This window comes from Ursus arctos, unplaced genomic scaffold, assembly GCF_023065955.2.
Source record: "Ursus arctos isolate Adak ecotype North America unplaced genomic scaffold, UrsArc2.0 scaffold_20, whole genome shotgun sequence".
NCBI classification, from domain to species: Eukaryota; Metazoa; Chordata; class Mammalia; order Carnivora; family Ursidae; genus Ursus; species Ursus arctos.
Window position 1 is genome coordinate 49,974,582 of NW_026622875.1, and position 22,883 is coordinate 49,997,464.

A 22,883-nucleotide genomic window follows, 5' to 3' on the forward strand; every position below is an offset into this window, starting at 1 on the left:
CTTTATGGATAATTCTTTCTATCCATCCACCTTGGCTCCCCTCACCTCCCCGCAAGCCAGGATCCAATTCAGGACCCCAAATGACACAACATCGTTATGTCCCTTTGGTTTCCTTTAACTCACAACAATTTCTCAGCCTTTCTTTGTCTTTCATTAAATAAATAATGTAAATGCATTGTCCTCACCTGTATGGGCTGTAGCTTTGGCAAGCAAGGAGAAAAATAGCCTCTTCACTTGCCCTCCCACTTCCAGGGAGAGTTGACTGCTTTCTGTTTCTGGATAATCCGCTGAAGACACCGTGTGTCTGCCTCTCAGAATGAGGGCTGCCAGTCCCTGACTTGCTTCCCTGGAAACCAAGTCAGGTACACTACCTGTGGCTTCTCTTCCCACCAGGTCTCTGTGACCAGTCTCATTGACTTAAAGAGCTTGAAGTCCTTCCGGACCCTAAGAGCCCTGAGGCCCCTACGAGCATTGTCCCAGTTCGAAGGAATGAAGGTACGTTCTTCAGATAGATGGGAGGAAGGTCAGGGAGAGGTGGAAGAGCCAACTGCTCTTCTTGGGCTGGGCTTCCATTAAATTGCCAAGATTTTCCTGGGCTCCTTCCCATCCAGTCCACTGCTTAGAATTTGAGAGATGGAGGAAAATTTAAGATATAGCATCCATTCTGTGGTAGCCAAGATGGACTCTGGTTTCCTTTCAATCCTAGGGCAGGTGTCCCATAAGCCTGTAACACTGTCATCAAAGGACACTTCTCAAGTGATCCTCAGTGATAAAGAAAGACCCTTTATGTATGGAGCTGAGAGCAGGGCTTGTCATAGGATACAGGGTTGGGGGAGTTGGAGGTAGAAAGTAAAGACAGAGCTCCAAGAAGTCCAGTCCCACATATCAGGCCCATCCTGAGATCCACAGCTTGGTGAATCCCATGCATCTGTTATGTTTTTCTTCTGTTTTTTTTTTTTTTAAGGTTGTAGTCAATGCTCTCATAGGTGCCATACCTGCCATTCTGAATGTTTTGCTTGTCTGCCTCATTTTCTGGCTGATATTTTGTATCCTGGGAGTAAACTTCTTTTCTGGAAATTTTGGAAGATGTATTAATAGAACAGATATAAACTCAGTTATAAATTACAACACTGTTGCAAGCAAAACTCAATGTGAAAGTGGAAATTTATCTTGGGTCATCCTTCCAGTCAACTTTGACAATGTGGGAATGGCTTACCTTGCCCTGCTGCAAGTGGTAAGTACTGTTGGTATGTTTTTCACTGTGAGGAGAGAAACCTTAAAAGAAGCATAAATCATTTCTCAGTTTAATAAAAATACATTGACTCCATTGAGATAGTAGAATCAGATCCCAATTTCCCAAGTGGAAGCCGATGCCCTCTGGAATTGTTCCCCATTGAGCATCTCCAACTTTACTGTCTACTAAGCCTCAACCTCCAAGCAATGCTCCTTTACATCTCACCCTGTCCTATATGGTTCCTTACTCTCCAGAGCTCCAGCCAAAGAGGACTGGAGCCTCAGATGCAAAGCCACACCATTAGTAGCAGTTCTCTGTTGGAAGTCAGTCCCCTGGTCAAACCACAGTTGCCAGGTCTTAGGCAGACAGTGCAAACATGTGGCATCAGGAAAGCCTCAGCCAGGCTCTTTCCAGCAATTGTTACACAGCCTCTCTAGAAAATTTTAAAGCAGAAATTCCTTTAAAAAAATACTTTTTATCTTGTACAAATGAAGAAGAAAAAAAACCCAAGATACCCATTTTTTAGTTCCCTTCTACTGTTCTTTTATCTGGACATTCTGTCCTGGACATTCGGTCCTATCCATCTATATATATCTGCCCAGCGGGCCTTGCTTGCTGTTGTATGGCACTTGTCTGTTGATAGCAAGTCTATAATTATGTTCATGTTTATTTGCTTTTGTTACAGGCAACATTTAAGGGCTGGATGGATATTATGTATGCAGCTGTCGATTCCAGAGGGGTGAGCTTTTGTTCTACCATGTTCTAGAGTGCTACGGTCAAATCAGGGATATCATGACTGCTCACACAGTCTAGAACTTCCCACATCATAGTTCCACCAGCAAGCGTTCTGTGCCTTGTTTTCCTTGGGACAATGACTATGACATAGGGGTAAAAGAGGTTCTTATTCATCCTGCCATGAGTATTGCATCCCATCTTGCTCCAAAGTCCAGTCCTGTTTCTCCATAGCGACCAGGGAGAAACCTCTCATGGAGGAGATGGAGCCAGAAAAAATAGAATCACAGAATGCCTTGATTTTCCTCTCTGGCTTCTTTTTCAACTGGGTATTCAGGCAGAAACCAAATTTCAAAAGGCACTAGCCCTGAACTGTTGGAAAACCTTACAGCTAGACTAGGGTCTGATAAGAGAGACCTTCTCATGGTTCATTTCCATGTTCTAGTTGGGAAAATTGAGAATTGGAAAGGAAGAGTGTTGCCCAAAGCCATGGAGTAAGCAAATGGTTGAATCAAGAATGGAATCAGCATTGTTTATTTTTTCCTGTAATCACACACGTGTTGTTGCTCTGAGAATCTGCAGAGTTGATACCTGACACATAGTAGGTGTGTGAGCTGGTAGTGGCAGTGGAGGTGGTATGAGAAGTGGGTTATTTTTTTTTTAAATGTAGGGTCCATGCCCAGTGTGGAGTTCAACATGGGGCTTGAACTCATGACCCTGAGATCGAGACCTGAGCTGAGATCAAGAGTCAGATGTTTGACTGAGCCACTCATGCATGCCAAGAAATGTTATAGTAGTAGTAATGGAGGCAATTTATAACTAAGACAGTATTTTAAAATATTAACGTGCTTTTGTGGTTTTTTTTTGGTCTTTTGAATACATGACCTTCACCTTAGTTTAACTTAGGCATCCATGTGCCTTGAGGTGGAGATGGGAGATGGGGAGGAAATCTTATGCAGATGTATGTAGGAAGAGGTGTGTGACTTACATGTTCTCAGAATGAATGATAGGTGAGTGGAGGTGTATGGTGGGATGCCCATCCTGATGCTGGTCCTGGGACCTTATAGCTGGTGTGTATGTACTGGCTTCTAGCATGATGATGCCCTTGTCTGTGTAATCACAGAGAATCTTGCTGGTCTCAAATATTGGTGAAACCATGGGCCTTTCTTCCCACTCAATTCCTCCTGGCCTCAAACACTGACTCTCTGCCATGTCCTCTACCTGGTCCCCTGGCCCAGCAGTCTACTCCCATCTCTTGCCAAAAGCCCATCATGGCAGGCCTTGGACATCAACTCCATGTCCAAGCCTCATGAAAACTGAAAAATTTGAGAGACTTTCTCTAATTATGCTACTCTAGCCTCTTAAGTCATCCTGCCTGTGCAGTGTATCCCAGGCCTTCCCAGCAGCAGCTTTCTCTTAGAAAAATACAGAATTTGAGCAAGAATATCCTCTTTATATCCCCATGTTACCTTCAATTTACTGAATCCCAAGTCCCTTCTCCAAACCCAAAGAGGGTGAATCAGGACACACATCTCATGGCTCTGATGTTCTCTGTCTCTCTTTTTCTGACAATTCCCTAGGTACAAGAGGGGTGATCTTTTGTCTTTCTTCTTCCTATCTGAATCTCTCTTTGCAGGATAGTTAGTCTGCTATATAATCCTATTTTAAATGTCAGATGCTGACAGTAATTCTTTCTTTTCACTGTATTGTTTCTGTACTAATGCCTACCCCTAGTTTGAACAAATGGACATCTCAAGCCAACTGGTACTAAGGTCATGTACTCTTCAAGGCAAAAGAAAAATATTTTCAAATATTACCTTCATTACATTAGTCTGTATGGTGGGTGTTGAATAACAAATATCATAAAAACATTCAACAGGTGATAGAGCTATCAACACTCATAGCTATATCTTTGAACGTGATCTGGAGAAAGAAAAGAGAAATTGTCCTGCCACCTATGCCCAAACTGCATAAAGCCAATGACAATGTGAAGAACTTGGATGAAAGGGATTTTGTATGCTTTCGGTCATACTCTGAGTTGGGGGAACTTGGTTGTAGTCCATTTTTGTGTCTGTTCTATAGCTTGACTATTCATTCATCCATCCATCCATCCATACATCCAAACATTCATTCAATGTGTATTGAGAATCTACATGTCACAAAGTATACTAGGCCCTAGGAATTCAAGAGTGACAGGACACAACCACAGACTAAATACAACAGTGGGCTCTAATATGAAGGATGTTATCATTCATCAAGAGCTGGTAGTCAGTCACCTGTGCCTGATGGGACTATGCCCCTTCTACAGTGGCCTCCTCTCCAGTCTGGCTCTCTCTAGTTATGTGTCCATATACACATCCTAGACACCCTCTCAAAGGACACATGTGATCACATCATTTCTCTCTCTTACAACCCTTTCATGGTTCTCCATTGCTTAGAAGAAAAAACGTAACCCTCTTGTCACATCCCCTCCCCATTGCATGGTACCAGTCAAGCTCCTCTAGGGGAAACTGAAAGTGGGTTTCCCTGGAGAGGCCATGGCTGTTCAAGGGCCTGAATAGTTAATGTTACTGCTGAGAAACACTTTGGACTTCTAGATAAGGCAGTTAAGATGGCTTATAATTTTCTCCAGTAATTGTTTTCTTTTCTTGTTTAAAAAATCCCTAACAGAAAGAACTACAGCCCGGGTTTGAGGAACAACCAGTGAACTACCTTTTCTTCGTGGCTTTTATCATCTTTGGTTCATTCTTTACTCTGAATCTTTTTATTGGTGTTATTATTGACAACTTCAACCAACAGCAGAAAAAGATAAGTATGGGAGTTGTCCTGATTTGGTATTTTCACCTCTCTTTTCCAAAGGCTTGGATGGAACACAGTTCTAATCTAGATTGTTGTGCAAAGTAACCTTTATCATCTGCATGGGAACAAAGCCACCTGGAGAAGATTCTTGAAGACATGGCTGAAAAGAGACTAAGCACAGCTGGGTTTTATTAAATCATTGTTTTTACTTTTTATTCTACCCTCTTTAAATGGAGGGCATTGTTAAACCCCAACAGAAAAACAAGTACCAGTATTAGTATTTATGACACTGTAGTCATACTTAAGTAACCTTTCAAGTGTACCTTGTTATCCAAGATAAAAAGAAAAACTCTCCTCTTCCAGCAAACTTGTGTCCTAGCTTCCAGCATGTAAGTCTCAGCAGATTTATTGAACTTGGAAAGAAGATGTTTGAGGAAGTGGCAGGTTTTTTTAGGGAGATCTTTTTCTTCATGCATTGTAATAAACAGATGTTTATTTTTTTTCTGATTCCATAATTCATAGGGGATGTGTGGTAAATGTGGAAAATAAAGAAAGATTTAAAAAAAAAATTTAACCACCCATAAGGTGACCACCAAATGATAACAATTTTAGATTAAGCTTCATCATTTTGACATAATCTCTTCCAGTTACTTTCTCACTAAATATGTATGTATTCCTTGTACATGGTTGCGATTACATGATACTTTTAATTTTGTACTTTCCCCTCCTCCCCATTAGTTATGAGGCCATGTGATGAAATCATCTTTTTTATAAGAATTTTCAGGGCTAAATTGCATCCCATATTATGGATAAATAATAATTTATCTAAATCATTCCTTTCTTTTTCTGACATTTAGATCATTTCCAAATTTCTTGCTCTTCTAAAACAATCATGAACATTCTTGAAATTCTCTCTGTATCTGTGATTATTTCTTCAGGATAAGTTTCTAGAATTTAAGGCATTAAAGATATATTATCAAATAATCTTTTGGAAATGCTATGCTGGGTACTCTCCTTTTGCAAGATGTAAATATGCCTGTTTGCTCTGTTTCACCATTCTTATTTTTATACTTTTTTTTAATAAAAAATTTTTATTATGTTATGTTAGTCACCATACAGTACATCCTAAGTTTTTGATGTAAAGTTCCATGATTCATTACTTGCATATAACAACCAGTGCACCATGCAATACGTGCCCTCCTTAATACCCATCAACGGCCTATCCCAATCCCCCACCCCCCCCCTTTAAAGCCCTCAGTTTGTTTCCCAGAGTCCATAGTCTCTCATGGTTCATTCCCCCTTCTTTTTACCCCCCCTTCCTTCTTATACTTTTTATCATCTTTTCCAGCTTGGTGGTAAAAGTATTATCTCATTGATTTATATTCATTTATTTGGTCATTTGTAAGGTTATACATTTTTTTCACAGATTGATGGCTGTACGTATTTCTCCCTTTGTCTCTTTTTTAAAGTCAAGATTGTCATCTTTTTCTTATGTTTTCAAATATTAAGTCTAATTTGTGACTTCTGATATTTCTATAATTAGTGTTTTTGTGGAGTCAGATTCCCAATCTTGTCCTTTTTGGCCTCTTCTCTTGCATGTAGGAACTGAATCCCAAAATCCTAAAACAGGGTAACTAAATATGCACCTTTGGTTTTCCTAATTATTTTTATGGATCTTCTTAATTTTTTTTGAACTCTTGCAATCTATACAAAATGTATCCTGATACTGATCAGCCTTCTTAGTATCTGCTGGGAGAGTCACTCATTGTCCTTCTGTAACTACATTGCTGCTGGTATTTGGAAGTGTGCTGTGTGGAGTCACCCCTGTAATATGCAGCTTGATTGCAATCAATCCTGGCAATTTGGATGTCAGACCTTGTAATTTTAGAGGGAAGCTTACATTTGAAATCACTGTTTTGATCAGGCCATGGCATTTTGTTTTGTTTTGCTCTACTTTTTATTATAGAAAATTTCTACCATGCACAAGAGTATACTAAAATGAACCTAAAAGATCCATCACCCAACACATTTACTGACTTAAGAACATCTTCATAGCATCTGTGCCCTTATCCAATCCTATCACCAGATTTTTTTAATAAAACAAATGGACATCACACTGTTTCAACCACAGATATTTCAAAACATATCTCTTTTTAAAGATAACCACAATTCCATTACCACACCTAAAAAGTTTAACATGAGTTCTCTAAATTTGTCAAATATCCAGCCAACATTCAAATTTCTTTGAGTCTTTCATTTTCATAAAATATTTATTCATTTATTCATTCTTTGATCAATTAATATTCTTTTAAAGTTAGGATTGAAGTCAGGTCCTCCCATTTGATAGATTCCTTGCTCTCTGGAATGACAAGATATTTCAGGGCTAAATCATACCACTTTTGTGCCAGATCAAGAATCAGCCATTTCGCTAAGGAATTCTGTTTTTTTGGGGGGGGGAGGTGGTATTCCGAGATCACAACCCGAAATGCTCATTGTCATTGCTTCAATGTTTTCTCAGCGGGCAGCCCTACTTCAAATTTAGGACTTCAAGGAAATGTATTTGGAAATATGAATGCTAGTTATTCAAGTTCAGAACTACAAGGTTTTCACTTAACTTCTTCTCTAATAGTAATCTCTATCTCCTCTTTTCCACACTGAGAAAACTGATTCTCATGGGCACAGGAAATAATAGAATTAAAAATTTCCATAATTACTCATTTTTGTTTTATCCCCCAACACACACATAGGACAGTCTCAGAATAATAGTATTAATACATAGTACCATGATGAATGTAATTACTGAAGGCACTTGTATCTGCCAGGCATCCTGAAACAACCTAGTTAACTTCTAGCCACAACAACAAGACAAGAAAAATAAATGAGTCATCCATATTGTTAAAGAAGAAGTTACACCATCACTATTTGCAGATGACATGATACTATACATACAAAATCCTAGACTCCACCAAAAAACTACTAGAAGTAATAAATGAGTTCAGTAAAGCTGCAGGACACATAATTAATATCCAGAAATTGGTAGCACTTCTATACACTAATTATGAAGTAGCAGAAAGAGAAACTAAGAAAACAATTCCATTTACAATTGTACTTAAAAGAATAAAATACCTAGGAATAAATTTAACCAAAGAGGTGAAAGACCTATACTCTGAAAACTAAAACATTGATGAAAGAAATTGAAGATGACACAAACAAATGGAAAGATATTCCATGCTTATGGATTAGAAGAATTAATATTATTTAAATGTCTATACTACCCAAAGCAATCTACAGATTCAATGCAATCCCTATCAAAATACCAGCAGCATTTTTCACAGAGCTAGAACAAATAACACTAAAATTTGTATGGAACTGCAAAAGACCTTGAATAATCAAAGCAATCTTAAGGAAAGAAGAACAAAGCTGGAGGTATCACAGTTTCAGATTTTATACTACAAGGCTGTCATAATCAAAACAGTATGGTACTGGCACAAAAATAGACACATAGATCCATGACAGAATAGAGAGGCCAAAAATAAACTCATACTTACATAGCGAATTAATCTATGACAAAAGAGGCAAGAATGTGTAATGGGTAAAGAACAGTCTCTTCAATAAATGGTGCTGGGAAAACGGGACAACAACATGTAAAAGAATGAAACTGAACCACTTTCTAACACCATATACAAAAATAAACTCAAAACAGATTAAAGACCTAAATGTGAAACCTGAAACCATAAACATTCTAGAAGAGAACACAGATAGTAATTTCTCTGACATTGGCTGTTGTTGTTGTTGTTAAATTTTAGGAGTGTTCCATGTATTCTGATTAATCCCTTATCAGATACATGATATATAAGTATTTTTCCCCATTCCGTGGGTTGCCTTTTTACTCCACTGATAGTATCTTTTGATGCACATAATTTTAAAATTTTCATGAAGTCCAATTTGTCTTTTTGTTGTTGTTGTTGTTGTTATCTGTGCCTTTGGTGTCATATGCAAGAAATCATTGCCAGATCTAGTGTTGTGAAGCTTTTGCCCTATGTTTTCTTCTAAGAGTTTTGTTGTTAGATCTTACATTTATGTCTTTGGTGTATTTTGAGTTATTTTTTTGTGTAGGGTGTTAAGTAAGAATTTAAATTTATTCTTTTGCATGTGGATATCCAGTTTCCCCAGCACCATTGTTGAAAAGACTGTCCTAGGGCTGTATATTTTTGGTCCATACTGGTAGTGGTGAAAATTCAAATCCCACACCTTCATCAAGGCAGGCCTGGATTCACAGATTGTCAGGGAAGACTGGTTTTTATCCATAGTCCAGACTAACATAGTTTCCTACTTGTCTTCCACTGCCAATTGACAGTTTCTGTTTTCTTCTTCACCCTTTCATCGACAGCACTTAAGGAGTCTCGGATTCATGCAGGAACCTTGGCATAAACCCACAGCCTTTTCCCCATGACTCCCTTGTAGTTATTAAGGCCCAAGATTCTAGTTTTTCAGAGATTAGCAAATGCTCTTAGGCCAACAATGGCTTCAGGCTAATTTACTACTCTTCGATCACTGTTGATTTTCAGACCCCAGAGATTTTTCTTACTTTTGTGCAAGTTTAGCTATACATTTTAAAAGAATTCTGTTCTAATTTACCAGCATTTCTAGATATTTTATTTCCTCCTAAAATTTCCAGAAGTGAAAATTCTTGCTCATATTTCTTTTTTTTAAATTATGATATGTTAGTCACCATACAGTATATCATTAGTTTCTGATGTAGTGTTCCATGATTAATTGTTTGCGTATGACACCCAGTGCTCCATGCGATATGTGCCCTCCTTAATACCCATCACCAGGCTAGCCCATCCTCCCACACTTCTCCCCTCTAAAACCCTCAGTTTGTTTCCTTGAGTCCATAGTCTCTTGCGGTTCATTTCCCCCTCTGTTTACCCCCCTTTCATTTTTCTTGTTCATATTTCTATTTGTTCTTGTTCAGTAGTGAGAACATTTAAAGCTCTATAAATTTTTTTTTCCTGAGAATGGGTCTGGAAAATTTATGAAATTTTATTAATAGTGATATATGCATTTATACATTTATTTAGGAGATATTTAATTGCCATTTGTGAGATTTTTGTTTAAATTTTTGTTACTAATATCTATTTTTCTTGCACTGTGATTTGATTTATGCAACCTAAAATATACTCAATTTTTTTAAAGATGTGGTGGATGTTTGCAAAGAGTATGTAATCTTTGTTCATATTCTAAAAAGATATAGCTGATAAAAGTAACATTTTTTCCTTTCCTTAACTTAAATCTTGTTTCAGTCCTCTTATAGAGTTCAGCTTCTTTTGCTTCCCATGGGAATTTTAGGAATTATTGATAGAATATAATGTAACTTTGAAACTATTTCTGAAAATTCAGAACTTGTTTCCAAAAAAACTGTTAATGATAATTAGCTCACATCTTCTCTATATACTTAGGTGGTGAAGACATTTTTATGACAGAAGAACAGAAGAAATACTATAATGCAATGAAAAAATTAGGATCCAAAAAACCTCAAAAGCCCATTCCAAGACCTCTGGTGAGAGCAATTGATTCATTCTAAATACATAGATCCATTAAGTGGTCTTGAGCTCAGATTTCTGCAGTGCTGTTCTCCTTTATTTTTTAAGTTTACAGACATTATCTAAGAACTCAACAAAGACCTAGATACACTGGTGTCTGGCTCAAGTCCTAAGGAAAATTAGACATTCAAACTCAATAATAAGAACTTGAGCAACAACTTTCATTTGCTTTTAAGTGAGCACACAATAGGTGCTTAGTATATACTCATTGCAATGATGTAAATGTAATAGTTTGTTTTAACTAAATCTTTTTTTTTTAATTTTAGAGTCCAGTATAGTTAACATACAGTGTTATATTAGTTTCAGGTGTACAACGTAGTGATTCAACACTTCCATACATAACCCTGTGCTTATCACAGAAAGTTACTCCTTCATCCCCATCACCTATTTACCTTCCCTCCACCCACCTCCCCTCTGGTAACCATCAGTTCTCTATAGTTAAAAGTCTGTCTCTTTGTTTGCCTCTCTCTTCCCCTCTCCCCCACTTTGTTCATTTGTTCTGTTTCTTAAATTCCACATTTGAGTGAAATCATATGCCATTTGCCTTTCTCTGACTTATTTCACTTAGCATTATTCTCTCTAGCTCTATCCATGTCATTGCCAATGGTAAGATATCATTCTTCTTTTGAATAATATATATCTCACATCTTCTTTACCCATTCATCAGTTGATGGACACTTGGGCTGTTCCCATAATTTGGCTATTGTAGATAATGCTGCTATAAATATCAGGGTGAATGTATCCCTTTGAATTAGTATTTTTGTATTATTTGGGTAAATATCCAGTAGTGTGATTGCTGGATCTTAAGGTAGTTCTATTTTTGAGTTTTTGAGGAAACTCCATACTGTTTTCTACCAGTTTGCATTCCCACCAAGAGTACGTGAGTGGTCCTTTTTCTCCACATCCTCACTTACACCCTTTGTTTCTTATGTTGTTGATTTTAGCCATTCTGACAGGTGTGAGAATGATGACAGGTGATATCTTGTTATAGTTTTGACTAAATCTTGACCAATCTAAAATGTATTTATAATATATTTTACCAGTCTTTTCTGGTATAAAGTCTAGGTCATACATACTGACTTCCACTCCACCAGTATTTATGATAAAATTTCTATTTCGGGAGTTGGCAAAAAAAGGGCCAGATAGTAAATATTGCACGTTTTGCAGTCCACGTGGTCTCTGCCACCACTGTTCAGCTCTGCCATGTAACAGAAAGCAGCCATAGACAGTATAGAACAAATGTGTATGGCTGTGTTCTAGTGCAACTTGATTCGTAGACACTAAAACTTGGATTTCTTTGATTTTCACATGCCAAATTTTATTTTCCTTTTGAGTTTTTCCCCAAATATTAAAAAATGTAAGACCCATTCTGAGCTCATGGGCTATACAAAAACCAGTAGTGGGCCAGATCTGGCCTACAGGATATAGTTTGCTGACCCTTGCTCTCGATGAATCTTGCTTTATCAGATACTCCAGAGATGCTTCGTGTTTGCAATGTAATTGAGGAGCTAGAACTTGAGTGCATTATGATAATAAAGCAATACACTAGGCATAGTTGGTAGCTCTGACAAGTAAGTTCGAAGGTTTTCAAGGCAGGGTCAGTGGGAAAGTTCAGGAAAGCAGTATGGAAGAGGGGCTTGATATTTGAAGCATGTATAGGATTTGGAGATTTTCACTGGAACACGAGACCCCAAGTTACCAAAGGTATGTTTAGTTTACTGCTATTCCCATGACTCAGAAAAGAGCTTGGGTTAAAGTGTATTCTCAGTAATTATTAATTGAATGAAAGAGTATGTTTTAGGGTACACACAGAGTCCATCTCACTAGGATTAAATATATGTGTTGCACTAAAAATATCTGGGAATGTTAGGGCAAAGTGTTTAGAATTTATACAATGAAGAATTTTTTACTGAGAGGTTAATGATACAATTATATTTGGAAAGGTTCTTATTTGAACCTGAGCCAACAAAAAAGACAAAGAGAATTTTTATTTGTATGTGCATGCTGTGCAACCACTGACTCAATACTAGTTGGTCCTAGATTTGAAATTAACTAAAAGAATCATGAGACGCAAAAGGTTCCCACATATTTACCTGTTTATTTCATAAAGAATATGAAATCAAGCAAGGCAGCACATAGCCAAACAGAAGTTGCAATGACACAGCTGCAGCTTCAAGGCCTCTCCACTGCACTGGGCATGCTAAGCTTCAAGTGGGCAAGGACTACTTTACCTGAGGCAAGCTTCCACCTCCATGCTTTAACTATGTCTTCTGGCATGTTCGTCACATGGTTCATCTGGGAATAGGTGTCATGCCATAGCCCTCCCTGTGTAGTCAGGGCTTCACAAGGAGTAATTCCAGTTCGGACTTCACAAGGAGTAATTCCAACCAGCAGGTATCATCTCCCCAGTTAATGCATCACATTTACCTTAACTTTTATATTCCAGAGAGCAGTGTTGCATGAGATAAATACATATTCCAGATGTCCCTGAATTTGACTTAAGACTTTTAAATCAGCTGTTAACCTTAACTCACAACTTTATCTCCCCACAGACTTTTTTATCTCTGAAATCTAAATATTATTTTGACCTTTGAAACAAATGAATAGCAATTGCATGGGGGTGGGGGGTTTGGAATCTAGCTGTTTTAACCTGAGTAGTGATGCATTTTGTTTTTAACAATAGAGGAAGGGATCTGGAATAATTTCTGATTCTTTCTGAACCATCTATACAGGGGGGCTTCATTACTGATTTAAAAATGATACTGAGGTGTAGGATTCCCTGTACATTCTAAAGTGATATTGAATGCTTTTTGATATCTTCCAGTTTAGGTAACTTGTATCCTTGATCGCCTCTGTTTCTCTAAGTATTAAACTATTAGGTCTAGGCTTACTCTCCTTCACTGTTATTCTTGCCACTCACTGTGATTTCCTGGAGAGCACCCTTAAAAGCATCTTTTCTCCAGGTCCTTTCTGACTTCCTAGACGCGTTCTCACACAGCAAATGCAATTGACTTTCAAGTTTCTTCTGCAGACTCCTTGATAAAAGTTTTAATGATTCTGGAACAAAATTTGGAAGACACCAACTTAAATGTAGTATCCTCCAGTGCTGTCCCTATCCTCTCTCTTCTCATCGCCCTTGCTCTGCCTGACTGATATCATCCACTCTCATGGTTTTAATTCATGTCAGTATTGGTGCCATTGAATTCTACACCTGCATTCCAGCTCACACCTGAACTCCAAACCCATACCTTTACCTGCCCAAGGCCCTCAGATTCCCCACTGTCCCCTTAAACTCAATGTTCTCAGGGCAGAGCTTATTATTTCCCTCCAAACGCCTCATTCTCTGTTCTCTTGAATGGCTCCACCAACCAAAAATTATAGCCTCAGCCTATCATTTTCCCGTAGCCACCTCCATTCAAACACTCTCTGATTCCTTCTACATCTACTTCCATATTAGCTCTTAAGCCTAAATGCTTATATCTCTCTCCACTACTACCACCACAAACCAACATCATCTTTTGCCTGATTACCATAATAGATACCTAGGGTTCTACAAGTGATTCTCAGCAGTTTATGAGTTTTCTAAATAGACTAGTGTATGTATATTTTGATTAGATTATAATATAATATAAAATACCTTAATATATACATATATTGTAAAACAATCAATTTATAGTCAAGAATACCATACAATATTAATGTCTGAGTTTGTGTTTAAGAATAGTTTTCCACAATGGGGCACCTGGGTGGCGCAGTCGTTGAGCGTCTGCCTCCGGCGTTATGGGATCGAGCCCCGCATCAGGCTCCTCCGCTATGAGCCTGCTTCTTCCTCTCCCACTCCCCCTGCTTGTGTTCCCTCTCTCACTGGCTGTCTCTGATAAATAAATAAATAAATAAATAAATAAATAAACAAACAAATAAATCTTAAAAAAAAAAAAAGAATAGTTTTCCACTAAGTAAAGAGAAGTAGTGCTTCACAGCTCTTAGATTACAGAAAATATAGTGAGACAACTGAGCCATTTCATTGCACATGGTGGATTAGGCATGCAAACTTGAGCTGGAACCTGTACTGGAGCAATTAACATAGACTTACTTTGTGAGCAGTATGACCATCTATGTACCAGCCAATATGTAAGTTCACCCTCAATAGTAAAATGAAATAATCTATTTTTCTATCTCTGTTTTTAGTAATCATTACCTCACAATCCCATTTATCCAGCCTTATTTTCAAGTGAACCATATTTAGAAAATTGGCATTCAAGAACTGCTTGAATACAGAGTTTTGGTTAAGTATACTTAGGTCTGATTATTCTGAATTAACAAATGGAGGCTTGGGGATGTTAATTCCATTCCGTCCAACATAATTATGTGAGTAGGTATCTGCATTAATGTTATTGAAGCCCAAATAAAGGAAAAGATGAAATACAGAAACCAAAGTTCATCTTTTTATTATTAAATCCAACATGAGCTGTTTTATTTCAGCAAAACATCATCCATCAAATCAAAGTTATGTCATTACCAAACATTTTCTTCGTTTTAAAATGGAATTAAAGCTCTAAGCCTACAACTTCAAAAGTTATGTAATTGAATTTAAATGAAAATGTAAATGTAAGAATTTCTTGTTTAAAAAGGGTATGCATTTTTTCAAGAAACTGCTTCAGTTGTAAGAGAGGACAAATTCTGTTGTATGTGCCTTTTTTATGTATATGATTTCATTCTTACAATGCAAAATGATCTAAGATTCCTTTTTTCTTTTCCCTCTCAGAATAAATGCCAGGGTCTCATGTTTGACCTAGTCACAAGCCAGGTCTTTGACATCATCATCATCATCCTCATTTTCCTCAACATGCTTAGCATGATGGCTGAATCAAATGACCAGCCTGAAGCCACGAAAATCATCCTTGAGCGTCTCAACCTGGCCTTTGTGGTTATTTTTACAATTGAGTGTCTCATCAAAATCTTAGCTTTGAGGCAATACTACTTCACCATTGGCTGGAATTTATTTGATTGTGTGATCGTGGTTCTTTCTATTGTTAGTAAGTAATATCAGAAGCCTGAGGGTCTTTAATCTGAGAGCTACAAGTAAATCTTTTCATTTGGAAGTATGTCCAAACTATCCGCAAAGCAACAAATTAGGCTTAATGTGGTTTCTGAAAAAATAAACAGGTATACTGATGCCATTCTCTACTGGGAAATTGCTAGGAGATACAGGGCAATTTTCATTCCCTTGACTGTTTACACAACTGAAATAGAGAGTTAAATAATTGTGTGGATCCATTTATTCAATGGAGATAGACAAAATTAAGATGACCTTAAAGTCTTTGTGGGGGTATCTGGTAAATCCAGGTAACTGAGTCAAAGTTTTACCTTTCCATTACAACTATAAGCTCTCATGAGCATCTTTTAGTTTTAAGGATTTGGTACTTAGTTCCCATGGTTTTCCTTAGTTCAAAATCCATGTGGCTATCAGATCACAATTATTACACCCCTGTGATATTGCTAAGCCTTCTCTTGCTTTCTAGATAGGACCTCTATGGCCCAGCCTAGACTGTACTTCCAAGAGTATGTCATGAGGACAAGCAGTGCTTTCTTTTTATTCTGTATCCTATGTTAACTTAAACCACAGCATGAACTATGCTTGTCTCAATTGCTAGGACCCCCTTCACCAATCAGTCTTACTCTATAATGAGTATATTTTTCTTAACACAGGCAGCATTAACTATAAGGTTTGTGGAAGAAGAATAGAGAAAAAAAGGGTTGTTGCCATATACCTTTTTATAAAACACACACACACACACAAACTTTGAAATTAAATTCTCCATGGCTAAACCGTAAGACTTTACACTCTGGGTTTTTGCAGTTTGCTTTTAACTAAACTGATAATTCGACTTTTTGTAATTGTGTGCAAACACCCAGGGGCCGTTCTCATAGTTCAAAAAGCAATGAAGACAATGAAAACTGATTTCACAAGTGGAAGCTTTTGTACTATTTCGGAAATGATGTGTTAAACAGATATGTGAGATCAAAATATTTTGGTTCCTATCACTACAGCAGCAATGCAGATGTTTCCAAGAACAAAAAAATGGTACAGTTCATAGTCTGTTCTGGTTTCTAAGCCATGAAGTTTATGGAGGTAAAGTTTAGCAACAGATCTTTCCACACGCCTCCAGTGAAATAGACTGCTAATCTTTATCAGTCAATTCCAATTCCAAGTCCTGGTGAAACTCACAGCAGAAATAATGTCAGAAAATGATGGTAGAATGACTCTGGCACAGCCCTCTGAGAACTTGAAGAGCCCATTCCTCCACTATGCAGAGAGCAGCTCATTTATTCCACTACTTACTGAACTTCTTCCAGGCAGTGCCAGCTATCGTGCAGGTTGTGGAGATATCTCTTACTTCCATCCTTTGAACAGCTGCTAGGCAATTGCAGTTACACAGCAGAGCACTGTAAAGCATTTTGCTCCAGTGGATGAGAAAATCCACACATTGAGCCAAATCCTACTCACCAATGTGGGCAGCATTTTATATGCCTTTGCCAGTAGATCTGCCACCCCACACAGAGCCTTTGCACTTTCCCAACGTCTTTTCTAAGCTTTTAGAGAGATACAAAATAAGCGTGAGCCAAAGTGAATCCCTCTCGAGGAGTTAACAATGCAGTTTAAGTATTAAGACTTACTCACCTTAAAGTCAGAAAAAGATAGAGAAATTAACTGCACACCAAATCCCATGGTACACAGAGGAACTGAGCTCAGATAAAGGATAGATTACTATGGGCTTCGTTAGTCAAAGAAATATTTGTGAAGGAGGTAGCCTTAAATAGTGGACCTCCTTCAGTTGTTGTTAAGTTGGAACTTAATAAATTCCACATCTCACTAGTGTTGACTGCCCAATTAACCTATGAATTCAGCTTTGTTGACACAATTGGGCAGTTGGTGAAATATATTATGAACTAGTTCTCTTTAGTCATTAAGTGATAGCAGACAATTTTGGCTGCCCATCACCCCTAATGACTTTGAGGACCCCCCAGAGCAAGAGCAAGGCCATGTCTACACAAGGCAAGCATGTCCCAGCCATTCCATAATATTTGGGCCAAAATGTGACTTGTCTCAAATCTTGTATCACTTGCTTACAGAATAGACAATGAGAGAACAGGATGACATTCTAGACCAAATATTCCACTGTTTGCAGACACCTCTGCTTGAGATGTTATTTTTGGAGGTGTCTACAACAATAAGGAAAGTATTTCCAACTTAGTCCCTTAAGCTTTTTGAGTGTACCTCAGGAGTCCTTCCTTGGAATGAGCATATTGACAAATATGAGAACTCTTCCACAAGAGTTGAACATCCCAACACCACCATCTCCCTCCAGTCCTGTCCTGTCCTCACCTGTAGCAGGTTGTGTTCAAATTCCCCTATACAAATTAGAACCTGCCTTTTTAAGGAGCTTTGGGGTTAGAAGTTCCACAAGAGTTGAACATCCCAACACCACCATCTCACTCCAGTCCTGTCCTATCCTCACCTGTAGCAGGTTGTGTTCAAATTCCCCTATACAAATTAGAACCTGCCTTTTTAAGGAGCTTTGGGGTTAGAAGTTCCACAATTTCCACTGATAGCTCAAGTTCAAGCCAACCATCAATCAGTATCAGAAGTTTTTCCTTACACGAATCTGAAGGAATCCATCCTTAGTTTTTCTGCTTTCCATTCTATGTATCCAATAAATATGGAAAACTATTATATTTTTTATCCCATGAGTGACTTTCAATGCCCAACATAGATAATGTACTTCAAGCGTATAAGTCACAAAATAGCCTTTCATAAACTGCACTCTCTTTCCTTTCCTTGGGTGTCTTCAATATTATAGACATCCTATTTCATCTAAAGTCCCATCTAAAGTTGTACCGTGCTCGGTAATTATTTTCCAAGTTAAGGCACAGATATTTTCCCCGATACTGATAAAGAAAGTTCTTAATTTGTTCAGTGCATAAATTACAAAGTACTGATAAAAGTTGGTCCCACTAAGATTCCAAGGCAGGAGAGACAGGTTGGATCTGAAAGCAGGTGCCTGCTGGAAATTAATTGCCCTATCTCCTTCTCTTAAGGTACAATGGTTTCTGCCTTGGAGAACCAGGAGCACATTCCTTTCCCTCCAACACTCTTCAGGATTGTCCGCTTGGCTCGGATTGGTCGGATCCTGAGACTTGTTCGGGCAGCACGAGGAATTAGGACTCTGCTTTTTGCTCTGATGATGTCTCTTCCTTCTCTATTCAACATCGGTCTTCTACTTTTTCTGGTTATGTTTATTTATGCCATTTTTGGTATGAGCTGTTTTTGCAGAGTGAAGGAGGAGCATGGAATTGATGACATATTTAACTTCAAAACTTTCGTCGGCAGCATACTCTGTCTCTTCCAGATCACCACCTCAGCAGGCTGGGATGCTCTCCTCAAGCCCATGCTGCAATCAAAGGATTCATGCAACCCCAACTTAGACAGCCGTCACCTCCCTGCCATAGCCATCACCTACTTTGTCAGTTACATCATCATCTCCTTTCTCATCGTTGTCAACATGTACATTGCTGTGATTTTAGAGAACTTCAACACAGCTACAGAAGAAAGTGAGGACCCTTTGGGTGAAGATGACTTTGAGATATTCTATGAAGTCTGGGAAAAGTTTGACCCAGAAGCAACACAGTTCATCAAATATTCTGTTCTTTCTGACTTTGCTGATGCCCTTCCTGAGCCTTTGCGTGTGGCAAAGCCAAATAAATTTCAATTTCTCATGATGGACTTGCCCATGGTGAGTGGAGATCGTCTCCACTGCCTGGATATTCTCTTTGCATTCACCACTAGGGTACTTGGTGACTCTGATGGCCTGGACAGCATGAAAGTGATGATGGAAGAGAAGTTCATGGAAGCCAACCCTTCCAAGAAGTTATATGAACCCATAGTCACCACCACCAAAAGGAAGGAAGAGGAAAGATGTGCTGCTGTTATTCAAAAGGCCTTTCGAAAATACAGGCTGAAGATGTCCACAGGTGCCTTGGAAGACAGGCCTCATTCACCACTCCACACACTCTGCAATGGAGACCTGTCCAGCTCTGGGGTGACCGAGGGCAAGGTCCACTATGACTGAGCCCCTACTTCCACTCCTACCTCATAGCCTCACAACCTGGCCTCTGGTGTCTCAGCTCCAGGGGTCCACAGCTCAGCGTGTGAACAAGGAGTTGACTCCCCTAGTCAACTGGGATGACTAGCCATCCCATTTTTTTTCTGTCTAAAAGAAATAATATTTCAATGTTTATTTCAAACAGGTCTTACAGGGATAGAAGATAAGGCTGCCTGACTATGAATCACTGGTACAGTTTTACCAAGGAAAAAGACACTAGAAGGGCTATAGAAGACACACCAATGTTAGGATTGAAACACAGTTCAAATCACATCAAAAGAAAAAAAAAGAATAAGAAACAACATGTTAAAAATTTAGATAGTGTTTTTCCATATTGTTTCTAGGTACATTGTTCAATACCTTTGTTCAATGATTTCCCCAATGCAAGTATGTGGCTTATCACATATAACTCTCTTGCATGCTGAGTAAAAATTCAAAACCTGCCAATAAACAAATAGCTTATTACAGATATTTTTACCAACATTAGTATTTTGGGTTTATTTTGAACAAAAGGTGTGATCTTGACTTGTCATTTACCACCCTATCTTTCACCAGCTGTAGTCTCCGTTACCTACATTTGGAAAAAAATAAATAAATTGGACTTTCAGTTTGTATTTTCATTCAGATGGTACATTCATTCAGATGTATTTCATTTAGGTGGTACATTTCATTCAAAAAATCTTTGGTGTCTGCATTAAGTAGCCATTCAAAAGTGGTGCTTTGCTTGAAATTGAGATGGGAGCCCATCATATGCTGATAAGTGTATAATGATTGGCTCTTCAGAAAAAAAAAAAAAGCACCACAATTTGTAACATGTATTGATTTCTGTGGTGACTACTCCCATCAGGACTGAGTTCAGGCTACCACCATGATAATCCTGAATGTGAAGGTGTGATGAGATGCCCAATCAGTTCTTATGAGCTGGCCCTAGCTGGTTCCAGCACACCACTGGCTGGAACCAATAAGAAAGCCTCATTTAAAATATCTGTGGTGGCCACCTTGGACTGAGAGAGCACCTTCTTAGCCACACCTGGACCTTGGGGTCGGAGAGCCAGAGAATGTACTGGTTAGCTAGAAATCTTAGCTTGATGACCTCTGTATTCAGTTCTGGCTGAATGCGTGAAATGCAGTCCAGAGAACAAGCCAGGCCTATCAAAAGGCCCAGGACTTCCCTAAAAACTGGAGATGCCCAGAGACCAAACAAGACATCAGGCCTGGCAAGAGGCTGCCCTGGGGGTGGAAAACTTACATCGTGATAATTGAAGTGTGGAGGAAAACCATGTGCGAACCAGTCCCGCAGATAGGCTGGAGGGGCTGGCATGCCATCAGCAGCCCAACGTCTGAGGCCTGAGCCTCCAAGCCTCTGACCTGCTTTGCCTTGTCTAGCACTGGGTGCTCCAGTGCACTGAACCGGTGATTATTTTCAGTGTGTATTCATATCCAGGACTTGAATTTTATGAGTTTTGTAGGCAGCCTTATGCTCTGGAGCTTTGGCAAAATAGCAACACTATCATTATCTAATCTTTATCAATACCTGATTTTTACTTAGTGGTTGCTGTGCATCAGGCACTGGCTGAGCATTTGTCATGAATAATCTCAGCTGTACCTCCCAGTAACCTAATGAGTGTGCGGTCACTCACCTGGTGGAGCCTGAGCCTTTGTGCCATGCTGGGGAAGGGGAGTGGGTCGTCCCAGAGCCAGGAAAGCTTTGAGACAGGGCCACAGGGGCTCCCCTACAGGGCTGCAAGGACCTTGTAGAAATCACCAGTTCCAGGGGTGCCTGGGTGGCGCAGTCGTTAAGCGTCTGCCTTCGGCTCAGGGCGTGATCCCAGCGTTCTGGGATCGAGCCCCACGTCAGGCTCCTAGGCCGGGAGCCTGCTTCTTCATCTCCCACTCCCCCTGCTTGTGTTCCCTCTCTCACTGGCTGTCTCTCTCTGTCAAATAAATAAATAAAACCTTTAAAAAAATTTATAAAAGAAAAAAAAGAAAAAAAAAAAGAAATCACCAGTTCCAAAGTCATGGCCAGTTCCACTTGAGGCACCGTGGATGCCTGATGACTTCCCTAAAAGATGCCTCTGATTATGAACACTGGGTGTTTTACAGATGCCTACCAAGTTTTCTGAACAAGGTGGTTGGCCATCATTCCAGAAGGGATACCCAGTAGGGGAGGTTCTAGAAGGATGTGGTCTTGCCCATCCAAGATTACAGTTTAGGGGCCTGGGTGTGATCTGTTCTGTGCAGAGGTTTCACCTTTTCCATACACCCCTTTTGCCAAGGCTGGCTTCCTGAAGCCAGCTTTCAGGGATAGCACAGGATCTGCTTAGCTTTAGCAAGAAACTGAGCCACACTTCCTTCACTAGATGGCAGCAAATGCCCAACATGCTTTTTTTCTGAGCACTTCTCAGTATCCCTGTGAGCCTGGCCCTCCAAGAGCCAGAGGGCTAAGGGAGGAAAGTCAAGGCAGGAAGTGGTGAATTATCTAAATCATGGATGGATGCTAGAAAGCTCTCTCCCTTGAGCTTGCTCTCACTGTGTGAGGATCCAAGACACCCCCAAGACTCAGAGATGATAGTCTGAGCTCCATCCTCCTGGGGCCATGCTGAATGTCCAGGGCAAACAGCCCTACAGGCACAAGAAGCCAACCGTCTTGTCTTCTGAGTCTTATTTCCTGGCAAATCTACCCCTGCTTAATTCAACCAACAGACATGTTCCTGAGAGCCAGTGCAGTGCCACCCTGTATAAACTCCTTTCAATCAATGGCCCTTAACCTCAAGAGCATATATGCTGATTGGAAAGAGTATTAGACAAGCATTTATGTGATGATAATACAATGCAACATAACAGGTGCAGTAAACCAGGGACACCCCTCTGCTCCAAGAATGTCGCTGTAGGCAGGCTCCTGGGAAGGCTTCATGAGAGAGAGTGGGGACCTGAGATGAGACTGATAGATGTACAGAATTGTGATGGAGGGGGATTTGTTTGGGAAGATGTTTGAAGTGGAGGGGACCCCAGAGTGTAAGGAGTATAAGGAGAAAGTGTAAGGAAGTACCAGCTATCCAAGTGACCAACTGAGACTTAAGAGTATGGTTAGTGGAACAACACCAACAGAATCTTAGAAATGGGCTGTTTAGTGGAGAGCCTTAAATGCCAGAGTGAGGAGTTATAACATATTTAGGTAATAGGGAAGCACTAAAGGTATTGGAAAGGGGGAGAAAAATTAATCAGAGTATGCAGGGTGGAATGCAGTGGAAAACAAGCAGAATATTGGTCCTGAAGGAGAAGAGGCACTGAGTGAGGAGAGAGGCAGGGGCAATCAAGTGTGACCCTAGGACGTTTGTGCCAACTGAA

The 22,883-nt window shown here is 39.3% G+C and overlaps 1 protein-coding gene across 1 annotated transcript in view; it reads left to right on the forward strand.

The window, feature by feature from the left end:
- SCN11A (sodium voltage-gated channel alpha subunit 11) overlaps positions 1 to 19,552 on the forward strand; it is a 79,047-nt gene extending 59,495 nt beyond the window's left edge. Inside the window, exons 20-26 of the mRNA XM_026496750.3 lie at positions 394 to 495; positions 965 to 1,234; positions 1,920 to 1,973; positions 4,637 to 4,778; positions 10,228 to 10,328; positions 15,137 to 15,407; positions 18,472 to 19,552. Of these exons, the coding sequence (XP_026352535.1) occupies positions 394 to 495; positions 965 to 1,234; positions 1,920 to 1,973; positions 4,637 to 4,778; positions 10,228 to 10,328; positions 15,137 to 15,407; positions 18,472 to 19,502 (1,971 nt within the window). The 3' untranslated portion in view covers positions 19,503 to 19,552. The remainder of the gene's footprint in view (positions 1 to 393; positions 496 to 964; positions 1,235 to 1,919; positions 1,974 to 4,636; positions 4,779 to 10,227; positions 10,329 to 15,136; positions 15,408 to 18,471) is intronic.
- Positions 19,553 to 22,883: the final 3,331 nt, after the last annotated feature.